Source organism: Prinia subflava, chromosome Z (assembly GCF_021018805.1).
Source record: "Prinia subflava isolate CZ2003 ecotype Zambia chromosome Z, Cam_Psub_1.2, whole genome shotgun sequence".
In the NCBI taxonomy this organism is placed as follows: domain Eukaryota; kingdom Metazoa; phylum Chordata; class Aves; order Passeriformes; family Cisticolidae; genus Prinia; species Prinia subflava.
The window spans coordinates 18,342,263-18,361,645 of record NC_086283.1 but is presented as its reverse complement, the minus strand read 5'-3'; the positions used below and the strand labels follow the sequence as shown (position 1 = coordinate 18,361,645).

Sequence of the window (19,383 nt, the reverse complement as noted above, 5' to 3'; positions counted from 1 at the left end):
TGAAGTAATACAGCTGCTTTACCTTCCAGACTGATTTTTCATTTTGCTTTTCTGAGCTGCCCTGTGCTGTCTGCAATAAAATCCTTCTTTCATCTCTCTCTCTGGTTCTGTGACATCAAACCAAAAAGTGTCTTATCTTTAAACAGGCACTTATGAAAGGAAAACCTGACAAGGGGTGGGAGGTTGGTCAGCAATGGTATATTGAATTCTCGAAAAAATCAAGTATCTTTTTAATTGAGTTATTTTTTGAAATTCTGTAATCCATTGTTGTGTTACAGTTGAATCACTGCTGAAATGGATTGTGTGATCAGAGCCTCTGGCAGAAGTGGGCTGAGCATGGCTTTGGAGAGCTCTCTGATGCTCCATGTCATCTCAAGCATGGCTAGAACAGTGGTGCAGAGATTCCAGGAGCTGTCTAATCTAGAAATGTTAGTAGTGTCTCATTTTGTCTGTGAATTTGGGCTTGATAAGATTGGTGTTGATGCTGTATTGTGATTTCAGTGCAGTCACATAAGCATCTGGTTCTAGTGTTTCTCTGGTTTTTGTGAATTGGCATGAAGTGAACTTTGAAATTGCATGGAAGGATAGAACTTTTTGGAAAGAGCATATTCTCTGGCCTTTGTCAAGTAGGAAAAAATTAATCTAGACAGAATTAATGTCCAAATTAATCTGGACATCTAATGTTTGTGAAATAGATGATCTATAAGTAGTGGTGTTGCAGCCCTTCAGGTTCGAGTAGGTGAGAGTAGCTGTGGTTTGTTATGCAGCTTTGGAATGTGTGATCTGCTGTGGTCTAAATGTAGTTTCCTGATTTTGCAACCAGTAGAGGAGTGCGCCTGCACACAGGTGAGGAGGAGTGATAAGGGAGACTGGTTCTATGCCCTGTGCAGGCAGAGTTACCACTGTTAATACTGCCTCAGCTCACCTTCTGCACATCTGTTTCTAAAATATTACATGTTTAAACCTCAAACCACTTTTCCTTTTTTGATGCTGCAGTAGCTGAATAACTTAATACCTGTTTTACATTGGGCTGGTGTAGCACCTTTGTCCTTGAACTCTTGTTCACAGAGGTGTTTGTCATTTGCTCTTTCTGATTTACCTGGAATACCACTGTAGGAGGGAAGTTTCCGTTCTGTGAGGTGATACTTGACATCAAAAAACATTTATTGCTCTCATTTTCTTTTAAACTATTACTTCTGTGGTTTGCAAGCCAAGGAACTGGATGTGTGTTTTGTGCAGGTTTGCCTTTGGTGCTGCCAACTCCTGAGACAAGTTTGGTATCCTGCTGGGTTATCTGTGGTGTTCAATGCTCTAAGTGCTCCATTCATGATGGTCTGGAGGCTTTAACTCTTGAACAGATCAAGTTTGCAATAGGTCGCTCATCTTGAATTCTTCTCAGCTGGCTCAGCAGAGATAAACCCAGGCTTTGCAATATCTGCTATGATAAAATGGAACCCAGAATCCTTGTTACCTCCCAACAGAACAGCTGAATTTTAACTCTTGGGTGGTTTTTTGTTTGTGTTGTTGAGCACCTGGTCTTATTTATTTGTTTAATTGAGAACAATTAGTGAGAAGGGCCTGATTACTGGATGAAGTGTCACTTTAGGATTTTAAATGGAGCTCATTACTAAGCTAAGGAATCAGTGCTGGGGGGAATTGTGAGGTTCTCTGGTGATGTGTAGCTCAAGGCTTGTACAAGCACCAAGCCAGTTGCTTATGGGAGACAAGAGGAGAGCAAGGGTTGCTTTGTTGTTGAATCATCTTTTTGGTTCCATTTTCTCTGGTTTAGGCTCTTTAGAGGTAGCTGGGGCTGAGGGCAGTGCCTGGGACTGGCTCAGTTAGCACTGGCATGAACATGCCCAAGATAAACTGATCATTCAGGGGTGTAGAACCAGAAGAATTCCTTTATGCCAGGTGTTTTCCTGGTGGTAATCGGTATAAATGGGAGACAAATAGCTGTTTTCTATATTCTTTTATTTTTTAATTGAAGAGAATGAAACTGAGATTTATCTTATTTTTCACACTAAAAATTAACATTTTTTTCATAGTAAATACCTGTTATGAAACCCATGATGGCTCCTTATAGTACAACAGAAAGTAGTGCTCAGAGAGCAAAACTATGTTCAGTCTGCTTCAAACTTCATCTTAATTTGACTTTCTGGGTTTTCAGTTACTTTTGAATGACTTAAAATATTCATTAAGTTCAATTAATGTTAAGCACATTAAGATTCTATTCCTTCAGTGCCAAATATGTGATATTTAAAAGGAAATAAATCCTTGTTAATGGGTTTACTTAGTGCTTAAGAAAATTTGGCGAAAATTGACTGTTTTAAATTATGCAAAAAACCAGCTTATATTTTAGGTACTCCAATGCCACATTTCTCTCCATATAATTTAAAGTGATGAATATCAGGCTAGTGAATCTTTCTAATTTAAAAGTAATCACTTTCAAATATACATTTTTTTTAGTTTTGCTCTTTACCACTGACAATGTAAATAATTATTAAAAACATACTTTTTTTCCGTGTGATAAATATCAAATGATTTATGTTGTTGGTTTTGGATGAAGAACTTAAGAATTATTAATGTTTCAATAGAGGGCACTCATGTGCTTTGAGGTAACAGCAAATCCATCTATTTTTAAAAATGCTTGCAATGAATTGGAGCTGAAGTGAAATTTCATGGGTTAAAACACATAAATATTGTCTGATAGTGCTTGGGAAAATTGTTCATTGTCATATTTTTATTTCTTGTTCTTTCAGCTTTGGACATTTGCTTTGTTTGTTTAGATATTTTACAGTAGGTTGAGGCAGTGCAGTCACTTTGCCTTGAACTTGTTTGTAAAAGATGTATTATTATGGCTTGCTAATGCACTTGCTGTTAGCTAAGATTGAACAGTTGTAATAATGAATAGAATTTAATAAATACCTACTTTCCAGCCAAAAAGCCTGTAGAAGAATCAGAAGAAAAGAAAGCAACTCAGTCAAAGAAGAAGATCAAAGAATTAAGAGTTTTGGATGGGAAAACTGCACAAAATTTATGTAAGTGATGTGAAGAGCATTGGGTCAATGTCTAAGTAGCATCTACATCTCATTGTTCATAAATTCTTTTTGTTTTGTTTTGTTTACATGTGCAACTGCTCTAAAAACTACTAATTTGAACATGTGTCTTAAATTCAGAGGTGCTTAAACACAGTTTGAATTCACTATATAACTTGGGAAAAGTGAAAAATATGGAAAAATGTAACATGGAAAAATGGTTTAATGGGTTAGTGGAGTTTTTTTCAGTTAATTCTCTAAGTTATTGTTCAGGACTGAAAATACAATTAGAGGATGATCACTAATTTGGGCAGAGCACAGTGTGAGTGGATTTTGTGGGACAGGGTTTAGAGGCCATTCCTAATTGTTCCTTCTGGTCAAAGCAATGAGGAAGTAGAGGTTCAAGGGAAGATATTGCCAGACCGGCTACACAGGTGCAAGTACTGCTGCTATAAATTGTAACAAAGCCAGGTCATTTGTATCATTTAACTTGCTTCTTTCCTCTTTCATTATGGAGGGAAATCAGTCATTAAGAGTAGTAGAATCTTTTATTTGAATCAGAAACATCATAAATGTCACTAGTCCAACTTGTGCCCATGGCAAATAAGCGTGTAAATCCAAATGTGGGCGTTATTTAGTACCACATCTGTGAGCAGAAAATGAGCTGTGACACAATTGATAGAAAACCTCAAATTTTGAAAGCATGGATGCAGGGTCATCAGCCACAGTAGTTAGGCTGAATATAAAGTACGTCTTTACAGTGTTATGCTGATCCATCTGTTAAAAATTCTTTGTAGTTTACTGAATGGGGCTGTCTTGAGATTTTATAACATTCTGAGATCAAATTGCTTTGAGAACTCCATCTTTGAAGGGTTTACATTATGTGTATCTTTTGTGTAAGTTCGGTTACCCTAAAAGTGGTAGAGTTAGGGCATTTTTCTTACTTTTGCCCAGCTCTTCATTATGCCTTTGATGTAATTTTTTTTCTAGAATAGCACATAAATATCATTTACTGAATTGTAGGTGCAGTACAGCTATTAATACTTGATTTTGGAAGCAATAATAATAATAATAATAGATCAAGATATCTATTATTGGCTGTGTAGAAATGCACAAGTAAGAATGCAGATGTCATTCATAAAGATTAAACTTTATTGGAAACTAACATTGCTCGGGAGCAACTGAGGCTGATTTAAAAGTTAATATTGTTGTCATAGCTTCATTTCTTAGAAAGGAAATTCATTATAAGTCAAACTGCAATAGTGTGCCTGCCTAGCATTTGTTGGTATGGGAGACTTCTTAACTGTGAAACACAATTTAGATGGAGATATGATTTTTGACTTACTATAAATGGTTTGCCTTTGTATATCAATCTTTTTTGACATTTTTGATTGTAATGATGTGTTACTGAATTTCAGCAATATTTTTGGGTTCCTTCCGTTTGCCTTATGAAGAAATAAAAAATATCATTTTAGAGGTTGATGAAGAGAAGCTGAGTGAATCCTTGATTCAGGTATGTGAAAATACCTCTGCTTTTGGTTATTGCTGGTTTTCCCTATAGAAATGGCACAAAGGAGGAGAATTCCAGAGCAAGACATGGTATCAGTTGTGTTTTATTGATTTCACTTCTGCTTTTGAACATGGTCACATGTAGCACTAAAACTGCCTTTCAAAGACACTGCTAGCAAAAGAATTCCTTGGAATGTCCCCTTCCAAAAGGAAATCTTTGGGAATTCTGGTGTTTCAGCTTCAAAGACAAGCTGAAGATGATTCAGACTGGTGCATAATGAAGTTTCACAAGGTTTCTTGTGGAAACAGCTCTGGAACAGTCCTGCCTGTCTTTAGTGAGAGATGAAACGCCCTGAATGTTTCAGGATACTGTTTCAACTCCAAACCTAGCTGTAAATCAAACTAGCTCTCAAGCTGGCTTAGTTTCATTTTGAACCCCAAATCTCTCAGCTGGAGAGAAGAAAGGATGGAATACAACTTCATTACATCCCTCTCTGATTTCCTTCCTCTAGGAGGGGGAGCAAGTGTGTACATGGCCCCTCATGTCACTCCCCTGAGGAGTGCCAGTTCAACAGAGAAGCATGGAAACCCTGAAAGTCACAAAGATTTTGCAGCCCAGCAGTGCTGATGTTATTTTATTTAACATCATACACAGATTCAGATTCCTGCTACTACACTGGGCCTCAATTTATCCTTTCATCCTTCCCTGTCTCCTGTTTGCACTTTCATCCCATTCTCCCCAGGTTTTCTAAATTCATTTCTTCTTCCTTTTTTGGACCTGCAGAATGGTTATTCTGAGGACTCTGGTCTAAACTGCATTGCTTTCATGTTTGAAAATAAGTGCAAAGCCCTAATTTTATTGAGGAATTGGTTTATTGATCAGAAATGCCAGATCAAATTATTAAGATGATTTCATTTTAGTAAAATGAAAAATCAAGGGGGAGGAGCAGCCCCACCTTGGATAGCTGAAGAGCAGTTTCATATTGATCCCCTCTACTACAAATCCATTATTGTTTGGATTTCAACTTGTGTATATATGAAAATTTAAATGCAATCTACAGCTTCACTGAGTATTTCTTAAACCATTATTCGGTTTTAATAGAAATATTTTAAATAGTTATATCTGTATTTTGACACCTTGAGATCATACAATATCTCACAATTTTCTTTGGGGACATGAATATGAATGCAAGCAAATTGAACTTTTTCCTGAGTTCCTGTATATTTGCTATCCAAAAGATATGTACAATTTTAGGATGTTGACCTTTTTTTGTAAGGCATTTTTAAGTGTACTTTGTGCACAGATACTTTGAATGTCTAATGATTTTAATTTTTTTGCTACTTTCTTCATGTTTTACACAGACCAGTTATTTCTTGACTGATATTTAATGAGCAAGATGCAACCATTAGGGCAAAAGGAGATTGTAGAGAGACAAAACTCCTTGGTGCTGTCAGACCCTGAAAAATGATACTCTAACCTTTTAATACATTCTTCAAATCAGAGACTGTAGCACAGCAGTTGATGTCTGTATTAAATAATTACTGCTTTGATTTGATGTTTATATAATGTTAAAGCTGTGTAAATAAAATAAGCGTCCTGTAATTTCCTCATGCATTTCCATGTTGTGGTATTTTAAGCATGTTATTTTTAATATCCTAGATGGCTTAATGTAACAAATTTGATATAATGCTTTGTTTGTTTTAGAACCTGGTGAAGAATCTTCCTGAGCAGAAAGAACTCAATGCCTTAGCTGAATTAAAGGATGAATATAACGATCTTGCCGAGCCAGAGCAATTTGGAGTTGTGGTATGTATTAGTGCAAGAATTAACTGGAGAGTTCCATTTTGGCACATAAAAAGAAATAAATTTAGGGATAAAATCTTTGCTAGTGTTTCCGCAAGACCTGCAGTAGGAAAAAGTTACTATTTCCTCATGAGTAGTAATCAAAAAATCTCTTTAACATGTGTTAGGCCAGCCTCATACAACCCTGACCAACCACGGTTGGAACAGGATGATCCTTAGGGTCCTTTCCACTCTGGTTCTGTGAATTCTGGGTGTTTTTCTGGAATGAATTACAATATCACATTAAAAGCAAAAAGCACTCCTGTGCCAGACCAAATATTTTGTTTGCCTGTCTTGCCTTGAATGTTTATTAAACAGTTCTGAAGAACCCCCTTGCCTCTGCCAAGCAGATAAATTTCCAAGAGTCCATAGAAGACCCAGCTACCCCATGGCATTGACAACTCTGATCAATTTGTTTTGTTATCAAAACCTGTAAACAGCTGAAGGAGTTACTATATCTATATCCATCTTTTATATGTATGTATGCATACACATGTAAAACATCTGTATTTATACAGACACAGACTTGCAAAATGGCTCAAGCAGAGGTGTGAATTTTTATTGGAAATGAAATTGTAGCTTGTATTCTGCTCCTTTCAGTGGCATTCAGCCCCTAGATCTGTTCAAGAGCAGACTTATCAGTGTTAGGATGGCTGGACCCTGTCTTGGAAGGAAATTCCATCATTTCCATAAATTATTTAATCCATGCTGGTGGAAGGGGGTGGGACACTGAGTTACTATGTTCTGTGCCAGCCCTTGGGAATCACTTTCTGCTCCTGGTCTTCCAAAGACCTCCTAAGTCTTTAGGCAAATGAGCTCCTGTTCTCACTTCCCTTCGTCAGCCTAAGAGATTAAAATGATGATGAGAGCCTCTGTAATGTGCTCAGGATTTATCCCCAACTCCACAGGAGCTACGTTTGCTTTTGCTGGATTTTTAAGGCATTAGGTACATTAAAATGCATTAAAACTGAAATAGAGGCCTCTTAAAAGACTTTTTTTTTACTAAAAAGCTCTGATTTGAGCATAATTTGGCTTCAGAAGTGCCTTTTGAGTGATTTTTTTAAAAATTATTTTTCAGTTGGAGAAGTAACAGAATATAGTTTGTCCTAATGAGATTTTTGGAGAGGATTTAGAAAATGAAAGATATCAATGGCTTCTTTTGAAAAACTTTAGCCTACTAGTTTCCTTTTTTTTAAATAAATGGCATAAAGTTCCAAAAATCATTCCTTTCCAAACAAAGATGAGGAATTTTGGTAAAAGTGGGATACTTTATTTAGACTTACTGCAAGAAGTAAAGCATTGCCATTTATGGATCAGTAACAATTTAAAAATCTCTATAAATACACATTTGCTACTTTCTTTGAAGCAGTAATAACATGCATGTCCATTTAAAATATATGAATGTGTTATGTCTTTGGACAGACCAAAACTTATCTGTGGATATATTATGTGTGTATATATTATGTGCATTGTGATACATGCATATATTATATATTATTTTCTATATACACTTATTTATGGGGAAAATTCCCCCCCCAACCTAGATATTGTCAAAGTGAGAAATTGCTTAGGTTTTGTGCAGAGAGAATATCTGAAGTGTGTTGAAGGGAAATGCACAATGGTAGCAGGCAAAGGGGAGGTGTTAGGACAAAGGAAGCCTCTGATTTTGGGGAATTTTGTTCAGTTTCCTGCCTAAAAACAGCAAAGAAATTGTTAAAATTGTGCATAATGACCTTGATTTAAAGGGCTCTGTAGGCATTTTGCTGTTGTAAATTCCTTAGTGCTTCACCCTGATCTTCCTAGCTTGGATCATCTACCATACAGCTCCCTCCTTCTGACACACATTCCCTTTTACAAACACCACCCCTGGATTGTCTCAGCTGATATTTCTGGATTAGGATGCTGCTTTCCATGTCTGGTGCTTGTGGATTCCTTGGAGTTAGGATTCCTGTTGGACTGAACCTGGGTGGGCTTTGCCTTTTTCATTGGTTATTGAAAAAGCCATAAAATTTCCCTTATTTCCCAGCAGTCCCAGGATGGCCATGGTCACTGTCCCACAGGTTTGTTTCTGAGGAAACACTGACTAGAGAAAGTTGAGAGAGTTTCCAAGTATTTAATGCACCATTAATTAGTAAAAGCTGCTTAATCAAACATCTCCAAACGGTGCTGTTTGCCTTATGAGGGAACCAAATTTCCTGAAGCTTGTTTGGTTATTCAGCTTTACCATCTGCTTTAATAAAAACTAGTACTTTGTCTTGTGGGTCCTGCTTCTGCCTTATTTCTAGAGGCCTCTAACTGCATTAGTGGTGCTAAAATGCTGGTTTTGTTTCTGATTTTGTTATCGTTGAACTATCCATTAAAGCGAAAGAAATGCAGCTGAACTTAGTCTTGACTGAAGGTTTTTTTTCCAATGTCAGATTAATTTTGGAGTTTCTCATTAAGAATAATCTTAACCTTGACTTGAGGAAGAGAAGACAGACTACTTTAAATAATATTTAAAGCGTGTCCCCTTATTTTTATGTAAATTTAGGTTTGTTAATTATTAAGATATGTTAATTGGATTTTGCCCATCAAATCTTATAAGGATTGGAATAAGTTGCTTAAAATTTGTGTAGAAAAACCATACTTAGTAAATGATCAATTTATTTAAAGGGACCAATTAACTTAATATTCAGCTGATATGTAAATGAAAATAGAACTGCATTTTCATCTAGATGAAATGTTAAAATCAATTATATATTCTAATTAGTTACTGGAACTTTTTGAAGTTATATTCTGGGATCAAAAAAGGCACCACAGCTTTCTGTACAGGAAAGTTTGCGTTGATGTTGAAGTAGAGCAAGAAAAACAGATTAACTGAATCAGCTGTGTAACATTAACTCAGCTAGGCAGAATGTTATCTGAATTCTACATGTAAACCTTGTGTTCAAGAGTTAATTTTTTTATGATATGGGAGCAGCTGCAACTTCAGTAAGGAACTGCATTTCCACTTCAGTGCCAATTGAACATTTTTAGTATCAAAAGCATAAATTTGACTGAGGAGTTGTATAAACTTGCATATTCTGTGACCCTTTTTTTGCTGTCTAACCAGTTCAGCTGTCATGAGCAGTCCTGGCTGGGAGGCAGACAAAGTGGGGAGAATTGTACAAGTTTGTTGCACCTCCATTGGTAGAGAGTCATTCAGTCTTTTAAATTGAATTTATTGTCTGCTTGTTTGGCCTCATTGTAATTTTGTGAGCTGCTGCAGAATTAATCTTCCTGGAACGTTTCCAAGGAAAAAAAGGCAACTTTTAATATAACATAGGTAAGAGGCTAAGTTGTCTTAGTAAGTTGACAAATTTTTATTAGAAGAATGTCAGTTTTTTCTTAGCAAGTGAAGCAAATTTAATTGTGCTTTTTTGCCTTTCTCCAATAGCCTTTGATCCTCGTTTTAATACAGGGCTTGAGAATTGAATGATGATAATAAAGCATAAAGAACTGAATAAAGAACTTGATTAGGCAGAGAGTTCAGACAAGACCTTTATGAGAGCCCAGAAGGGGAAATAATGACATGCAGCCCAGCACTGACAGTCAGCTGGAAAAGAAATAGCCATTTTCTTGCCTCTTTAACTGTGTGCAGTGGAAGCCAGTGCTTGCTGTTCCATGCACCTTTTGGAATGTTACAGTTCATATGTGCCTTTGACACTAATTTTATTCAGAGCCATAAAGAATTTGAGCTTTCTAAGTGAATGTAGGCTTTGCTCCTTACCTAATTCAATGAGATTCCTCAAAGTTCAATATTTGCTCACTTTTTCTCTGCCCATGAACACATGGAATTAGAAACACGCCCACAAAAGGGGAAACCAGGACAGGGTGGGGCAGAAGGAACTAAAATAGCATTTGTGGCCATCTTCTACTGCTACCTGAAGGGCATGATCCGTATAAAAAAATTCTGGATTTTAAGAAAACAACCCACGTGAAATATCTCTTAGGAAATTATAAAGATGGTTGTAAAATATTATATAGGTCAGGGAATGAAATTAAAACTTACTGCTGGGTCGGTGGTCAAAAGCTAATAAATGATTAGTGTTCCATGACACTGCACAATATTAAAGGAAGAAAGGATACTTCTCTGAAGTTTAAGGATTATTCTTCACAAATGTTTGTCACACTCTCCTGTGGGCTCGTACATGTTTTGTTGCACTCTGGTTTTGGAATGCAAGGCTTTCACATTTCGAGTAAAAACAGCAATTGGAGATTGTTCTACAAAAGTTAAAGCAAATTAGGTGATTAATTTTAATTTCCACCTACTGCAGATTAGTGTAAGTAGATCCTTTCAAGGCAGATGTTTTCCGTATGATATTTCTGAAATACAGACTGATTAGAAGAATAATATTTCAAGACTTTCAATGATTTTGGCTTATAGAGGCTCAGAGAAAAATTTGTGACAATGGAGATTTATAAAAAAAAATCACTAGTTCTGCTGAAATGCTCATTTTCTGATCCTTTCCTTTTCCTTGTTCCAGCCTGATCATAGGAATTGTTTGAGACCATCTGGAGTGCCTTCATGTTTATGTTCATCTTAGAATGAATTCATTATTATTCAGGCCACTCAAGTCCTTCCTGTGAAAGTTATTGCTGCTGCTCCTGGTAGCTGGTGGGAGATAACACCAGTAGAAAAATCATGGTTCCTCAAAGGGCCATGGTCAAATTTTGGCCAACAGAGAAAGAAACACATCAAAATCTTCCTGTTTTGATAGTCAAAATCTCTGAGTGGTCACATAGCAAAGCTTTTCTTGCTAAGTGCCTCAGGAACACCATTGATGGTGAATGCATTGGGGAAGAAATCTTTCTCTGTTCTGCTAAATAAAATGACATAGATTTGGAACATAATCATTCTTGCAATTAAATAAAAAAAATCAAGTGGCTTAAAAAGGCTTAGTACATCTTTTTTTCCTAATTTAAATTTCTCTTGTGAATTACGGTGTGCTAAGTAGGAGGAAATAACTCATCACTTGTGCAAAATATGAAAGACATGGCCATATTTTGTTACCTAGCCTAGTGAATTTGGTCTTGGGGATTTTAATTAATCAATCAGCATTGTAGTTTATTTTTAAAATCTGTCATTTGCCATGTTACAGTGTCAGGATTTCTAACCTCCCAACTTTTTATCAGAGCAGGAAGGAATCCTGTGCTCTCTTTTGCCCAGAGTGAAACGCAAAGGTGGTAGGATCCTGGGATGCCTGGAAATACAAGATAGGCAATGAAAACATACAGAAGCTGTAGGCTTGCTGGCTGCACAGCACTGGGGTTTTTAATACAAGCTTTTCTCATAAACAAACATTTGGTTTTTTTGTTTTGACATAATTGTTGTGCAGATGAGCTCAGTGAAGATGCTGCGGGCGCGGCTCAACGGGATCCTGTTCAGGCTCATGTTCGAGGAGCACGTGAACAACATCAAACCTGACATCATGGCAGTGACCCTAGCCTGCGAGGAGCTCAAGAAGAGTGAAAGCTTCAGCAAGCTCCTGGAGCTGGTGCTGTTCCTGGGCAACTACATGAACTCTGGTTCCAGAAACGCACAATCTCTCGGCTTCAACATCAGCTTTCTCTGCAAGGTAAGCTGCAGCCATAAAACATTGCAGTGCAGCTTGGTGAAACTCAGGACACAGGAGTAAAAGCCCAAAACAGGGAAAAGCATCAGGCAGAATCATTTACTGACTGCACTTCTGTCTTTAATAATGGTCAGGGAGTGAGCATTCCCAGGGTTATTTGGGTAATTTTAAGGTGTCTTTTTTTGCTCCTAAGGAATGTATTTCAGCCTTCAAGCTTGTCTAGCAGAATTTGGGAGCCTTTATTTTGCATTTTGTTATAATAACTCCTTTTTTAAACCAGTGACTATCATTTAGTGGACCTTCTGCCCATGATGAGAGAACTTTTTTTATTTTAGTCAACTGTCAGCAAGGTGGAAGATGTCCGTGTACACATTTCTATGTGCAGAATACACATACTTCATGATGAGGAATCCTAATGAGATGAATTCACTTTTCAGTGAAACTGGTGCTTTGTATTGATTTTTTTTTTTTGCTTGTTTCTTGAACAATCTTAAAATTATTTGTCTGTTTACTGGATGCAGTACTCACATTATGCAGTCTGAGAAAAAAATAGGAAAAAAGGCAAGTATTGATCTGGGAGATCTGTTTGATTTTGGAAAATTAATGATTTTACAACAGAGCTGGTCAGTTTGTACACAGAGATCTGTCTTTGTTACAACTTCTATTAAAACCTGATAAAGAAAATAAAGCACAATTCCAACCTTTCTGGACTGAGCTAGAAGGCTAATGACTGAATAGTAATTGCAAATCCTTAAAACAGATTCTCTCTCTAGATGTTATATTGCAGTGTATGATGTTATTGCAGATAGAAGTCGTTTGTAAACAACCTTTAGCAGAAGGCAGGGAACTTAATTTTGTTCAAACAAGAGATATCAGCATCAGAGTTGCTGGGATTGGCAAGCGGAAGCAGCTATTCCTGTGCCTGCACCAGATCACCTCCATTGCCTGAGCACAGAATGCTCTCTAAAAATAGAAATATGGCAGGAGAAGTGCTCAGGCTGAAGGATTCTGCTGTAGTAATTCACTAAAGGTGAAGTTTGCTGTGTTTGTTTAAAATGTCCAAAGGATCCAGCTGCTTTTTGAACACCCAGTGCAGCACGAACTCCCTCAGGAGTTCCAAAATTCTGCTCTGTGGGAATGGAGCTGAAGGGAAAGAGGTTTGTTTTAGCGATGTGCAGGTACAGGTGCTGAATTAAAGCGAAGACCAAGAGCTCAATTTCAAAAAAGCTTTTGCATCATTCTGGCTGGATCCATGTATGTTTTATCTGTTAAATTCTGGTATGTTACTTTTTGTTCATAGTGCAAATAGAACAAGACAAGCTGTTTATCCAGTCTGAGTACTACTGATGAGGGGACATTTATTGTCCGGCAGCCCTTGTTGTAGGAAGGGGAGAGAGATTTCTAGGGTAGAAGGTCTGTTATCTCATAAAAATCAATAGAGAGCCTTTTTACAGCTATAATAACGTGTCACTCCAGTGATGGTTCATACATAAATTTTTCCTTGCATTGGGTGTCATGTTTAACCCTCACACCTGAAAGCTGCATCCAGAAGTACCAGGGAAAACACAGCCCCCTTCTGGTAGTGGTTTATGGTGTGATTGGCATGGTTTAAATGATTTACTCTGTCTAAAGGCAGGGTTTTGTTCTGGTAGTGTTTTCCTGGCTGACAGAATTAAACACCTTACTCTGTGTCTCCCTTAATTTGAATGATTGTGCTGTGTTGTGCTCTGTATACCTTCACCTTTGATCCTTTCCGAAGCAATGGATCTCATGGCATTGACCCTCAAATTGGTGCTTCAGCATTTAGCTGGTGGTGCTTTATGTAGCCCACAGTGATCTACCAATTTATTTCATTTACTTTTAAACTGACTGTGTTATTTCCAAACTCTGTCTCTTGGGCAAAGAAAGGCCATAGACTCAAAACCTGTCTTTTAAAATTTTAACACTACAGTGTTAAAAATTTATCCTGAATCATAGAATGATAGAATACCCTGAGTTGAGGGGACCCACGAGGTTCATCAAAGTCCAACTCCTGATCTTGTAAGCACAACTTAATAGGCTTTTTGCTTTTCATCCACTTGGCTGGAGCTTGTAGAACAGCAGAAACCAGGCTAAGCTATTAGGTTCTTTACAAGACAAGAAATGTTATATCTACTGGGCAAAATTAGTGCTAGTAAAGACCTGAATATAAAAAAGCATTGCATTTATATGCAAAAAATCTAAAACAATGGGTGAGTTATTGAATATGAGTATATATCGAATATGAGTATAGGGTGTGAATACAGACACAACCATGCTGTCACCTGCCCAGTTCCTACCTTTCATTCCTATTTTGTATTTAAACAGTATGTGCTAAACTGCACTCAAACAGCACCTATCTTATTTTTCATTATGAGTAAGCTTGGGACTTGATTTCAAAGTATAGATATTGATTCTAAATATCAGCAGACCTATCTGCATCCATTGTGTTAAAAATAAGGATGAAAATAGCAGAGACTTGTTTATGGTTGGGCCAAAGAAATCAATTTGATAACATTTGTTCAAGATCTAAATAAATGTTTACGACAAGGTGCTAATACTGACTCTTGTTATGAGGTTGCTCTTGGTGACAAAACACGTTCCTGTTGTAATTTGAAAGCAAAAAAAAAAATTGTCCATTTTGAACAAAAGTGCTTTATCCACTTGATGATGTCAGAGAGATCAAAGACTGTAAATCCCACTACTGTTGTTCACAGACAAATTGAAATGCAATTTCTTTTTTCCATGCAGATGTTTAGCCAGTAAATCTACAATTTTTTCAAGTCAGAAGAACTTCTGTGTATGTAACACATTAAAGCCCTTTAACTGCATACCATTACTGAGCATTGTTTAGTCTTTAATCGCTGTATTGGTATGAATTAAATTGCTTTCTTAATTGCCTAAATACCTTATATTTTTAAAAGCCTGTTTTTCCACTGCACTCATTTATTCCTAACAGGGTAATCCTTAAAGCTGAAAGGCCTCTATTAAATTGAACATCGATGGCAAGCCTGTCATGAGGATTATAGAATTAGAACTTCAAGTGATTTAGAGAATGAGAAAACAAATAGGAGATTTTACACACGCATTTATGTATTCTTCTTAAATAAATCCTTTGTTTCATTTGTTGTGTATGTTGTAGCTTACTTCTGTGTAAGAACTGTACCAGATGAGTGAAATGCTGTTAAAACAATTCTTTCCAGATGTATTACTAATTCTCTGTCAAGTGAAGTGTGCTCTTCTCAAAATCTTATATACACCTACTCTGTCTGTTGCCATTGTGAAGAAGAGGAAATCATTGCTTCTGCTAGATCATCCATCAGCTCACACATTCCTTCTTTACATCTGCACATAAATGGGCAAACTCAGAAATCTGGTCCTAGATTTCTTCTCTCATTCTCTTAAATTCATGAAGTTTGTTTGTCTAGATGTGTGCACTCTGCCATGGGATTTAGCCATAAAGTTGCTGAAAACATGCTACTGGTCCTATTTTCTAACAATTAGTTCAGATTTTTTTAACAAAAAAACTCATTTCAGCAGTTCATGCATTCACACTAATACAGAACAGAGTCTTATCACTTCTAAGAATACTGATTTATTCTAGGCCTCTAAAAGGGCCTCTGCAGTCAAAAGAATAGGAAAAGCAGACATTTACCTGTTATTTCCCATTGTGCACAGTTTTCCTGCAGCTTTTCATAAATACAACTGGATGCATTAAATTTACTTTAGCTACGGTCAGGATTACCTTTGCTTTTTTTTTTTTTTTTTTTTTTTTTTTTTTTTTTTTTTTTTTTTTTGTCATTCTGTATTCCAGTAAGGCAGGGTGCATTTATTTTTTGTGTCTCTATAGAATTGGTCTCCAAGTCTTGAGCCTAAAGCAGCATGGTTTAGATTTTGCTCCAAGAAAAAACTGTGCATTTCCAAAAAGGAGTTACTTTGATTTGACTTGTCAAACTGTAAATTCTGACTGCTAGCATGGTGTCCAGCTATGCAGCATTTCAGGAATTCCTTTAGAGATTTGGCATTTATGGCATTGAAGGAATGTTCTGAATTCAGTTCTGTATATTTTCTGTTCACAGCTGGTTCTTATCTGGGGAATTCTGAACTAGCAATGCTAAAATCTCAGAACTTTATGGACTGTCTCCAGGTCTTGTTCTCATCAAAATTTATCATTCTTTCATAAAATATATCATAGGGTAGATCCCTATTCTAGTCCGAAATTATGAAGAAGCCAACAAATCTCATTTTTTAAATGATCTGTTTATTTGGAGGCAACCTGTGTAGGTAACATTTTGCTAGTAAGTTGAAATCTGCAATATTCACTTCATTGAAACATTTTAATTTTTTTCCCTTTTTGGTTTTTCCTGTGTTCCCTTTTTAGATTCGAGATACAAAATCATCAGATCAGAAAACCACCCTGTTGCATTTTCTGGCAGAAATCTGTGAGGAGAATTACCGGGACATCTTAAAATTTCCAGATGAGTTGCAGCATGTTGAGAGTGCAAGCAAAGGTAAGTGAACAGACAGAACACCTGAAGGTAACAGTTGTTTGCTTTGACGTTAAACACTTCCATTAAACTTCCGTTAAACACCATTTCATTTGAGAGTGTAGGGTTATGTAACCTGTAAGCATTGATAATCCATGTGGATTGTGCCTTTCTAGTATTTACTGAGCTGAAAAGGCAGGAGGCAAAAACAGTGATAGAGCAACTCCTTCTTCTGTAGTAGGCTGTGAAAGAAATACAACTTATAACTTAATTATATTATATATATTATAATATATAAATGTACTTATAATACAAATTACTGTATTGTCAGTGAGGTGCTTGAAAAAACACGGCTCAGGAGCTGTGTCAGCATTGCAGTGATGATGCTGAGCATCCCAACAAGCCTCTGAAGAGTGAGCTCTGTGTGTGCAAGGAACCTTCACACACACACAGTTTGTGCTTTCCACACCTAAGAGAAAATAACAAACATGCCATGGAAAAATCCCAGGCTGCATATGAATAGATAGAGTTTAATTGTGCTGCACAGGCAACAATTAACAATTATTTGTGGTCTGTCAGCAGTTTGGGCTGGAGGATGTGATAACTTAGTTCATCTGTTGGACAGGTTTTCATGTGACACAGGCTTGGCATGCTTGGTGCTGAGTTTTCTGCTGAGGCAAAAGTAGATGGTAGATAAAGATAACACAGACTTTTAATTTGTCCATTTCATCAGAAGATAAATACCTGGGCAAGCACAAGAATATAAAGGAAAACAGAGGTGAGAATAGTTGGGTACACATGTGCATTAGCTCTGTCCTGGTTTTCTCCTGGAAATTTTTGTCTCCTCTTTTTCCAGTGTTATCAGTCAATGTCTCTCTCTTCAGTGCAGTGATTAGCTGTTAGACAGACATTTTGTTAATTAGGCCATCATTTGCTTTCAGTTTGTGTTCTTCTGTCTCAAACTGTCTACTGAGAGCAGAACTCTCATGTCCCCAAGGACCTGGGAAATAGTTCATCCATCAAACCCAACTTTGCCTTTGTTTCACCTCAGACTTCTTCACACTTTCATGTGTCTCTTCTTTATCATGTTTTTGTTTTTTCCTGTTTCTCAAACTTTGCAAGCACCTTTCCATAGTTTTTTTCTGCACGTAACCTGTGTTTTATTTGTAGTGATTAAATAAATGTGTCCCTGCCTGACTTTGCTGCAGAATGGCTTATTGGCCTGAGTGCCTGGGGACAAAATGGGATTGATCTGGGATTATTGGGGTGTCTGTGCAGGGCCAGGAGCTGGACTCAGTGATCCTTGTGAATCCTTTCCAGCTCAGGATATTCTGTGATTCTGTGAACTAACATATTAATGAAATTATTTATGCAAGTAGCAGATTTGTATCTTATCTAAATTCCAGAAATGTTTTCTGCCACTTGATAATTCTTTTCTCGAGGTGACTTTTAATCTTTTTCTTCCTTTCTTTGTAAAGTCTTCTGATTTACCAGGAACTTCTGATGATCTTTTATGAGTTTTCTTCTGTGGCTGGCACTTGACCTTGCAGCTTTGAGATTTTTATAATTTGATTCAAAGCCTCTGATGTTCTGGAAGTTGACTTCAGGAATTAAACTGAAAGAGTCAGTAAAGTTTAGTTAAGCTGTAGCATCCTAAACGGAGAAAGCATATTAATGGGAGCAAAGCCTCTAAGAGTTCTGCTGCTTAGAATACATGTGAAAAAGATTTTATTGCAGTTAAATTTGTTTCATTCTGTAAGATAAAAGCTGCATTTCCTATAAGCAGCACTGACTTTTAGCAGAGCATAAATTACTGTTCATTTTTAATGACCAAAATCTCTCTTTCAGCCCTTCTTTGCTTTCTGGAGCAAGGCAGATTTTTGGCAGAATAAACATGATTTGTGCAAGTTACGTCAACTGTTCCCCATGGTCCTTCTGGGGGTTTGTTAATTGTAAATGTTCATCTGCTCTGTCACACGTGGTGCTTTTTCTGTGCAGGAAGTTGAAATGCTTTGTGTGGAGGAGATTTGCACTTCCTATTTATTGTTTGGTGGTTTATAAACCAGCAGTTTTGGGGATGGACAGTTGAGTTTATTTTTCCTGTGGGAAGCCTCTTTTGGAATAAATTGGCTGGATATGAGGATGCTGGCATCAGTTATTCATAAAATAGGAAGAAATTTACCAGCAAATATTATCTCTGCATGAATTTTAAATAAGGAAATATGAGCTAAGCAGGTGAGTGTCATTACTTGAGATGGATGCTGGTACTTTTTAGTCAGGAAGCAGCCTCATAGTTTGGACTGTACATAGCCTTCCTAATGCTACACTTGGCATCTGCAATTTCTTTTCAATCTTGGCTGCATATTCTCAGTTCCATGTAAAGAAAAAAAATCCTGTTCAGCTTAATTTTCATAGAAGAATAAAGGACCAGCATCTGAACAACAGCTGATTTTTTTTTTTAAACAAAGAGAAGATAAAGCATAAAACAGGATTTTAATATGAAAGGGTCAATGGGATTAGATGAACTGCCCATGCATGTACTAAAATCTTCAATAATCTGATATTAGGTATAATAAAATAGTTGATCTTTTTAAGGATGGAGTATCAACCTGCAGGTTTATGAAAAGTAAAAATAAATTAGGAAACAGTTTTATTCTGGAAAATACAAGCAAAGGTCAGAGTGATTACCTATCAAGAGATCATTGGAAAAGCATTTCTTCCTGGAAGCAGACTGTGAAAGGAAAACCAATCAAAACTCACAGGGCTGTGGCAAAGTGCATCATTTGATGTCAGTGATTTCCTTGTTTTCCCTCTTTTCCTCTTTTCTTCTCATCTTGTCCCTTGGAACCAGGTCCAACCTTGCTGGCACATTCCTGCCATCTTGTTATCCCACT

The 19,383-nt window shown here is 36.8% G+C and overlaps 1 protein-coding gene across 1 annotated transcript in view; it reads left to right on the top strand.

Moving 5' to 3' along the window:
* Positions 1-19,383, top strand: part of DIAPH2 (diaphanous related formin 2) — a 170,964-nt gene that overhangs the window by 57,493 nt on the left and 94,088 nt on the right. The window contains exons 19-23 of the mRNA XM_063423750.1: positions 2,940-3,041; positions 4,457-4,551; positions 6,253-6,354; positions 11,748-11,987; positions 16,384-16,513. Coding sequence (XP_063279820.1) covers positions 2,940-3,041; positions 4,457-4,551; positions 6,253-6,354; positions 11,748-11,987; positions 16,384-16,513 — 669 coding nt within the window. The remainder of the gene's footprint in view (positions 1-2,939; positions 3,042-4,456; positions 4,552-6,252; positions 6,355-11,747; positions 11,988-16,383; positions 16,514-19,383) is intronic.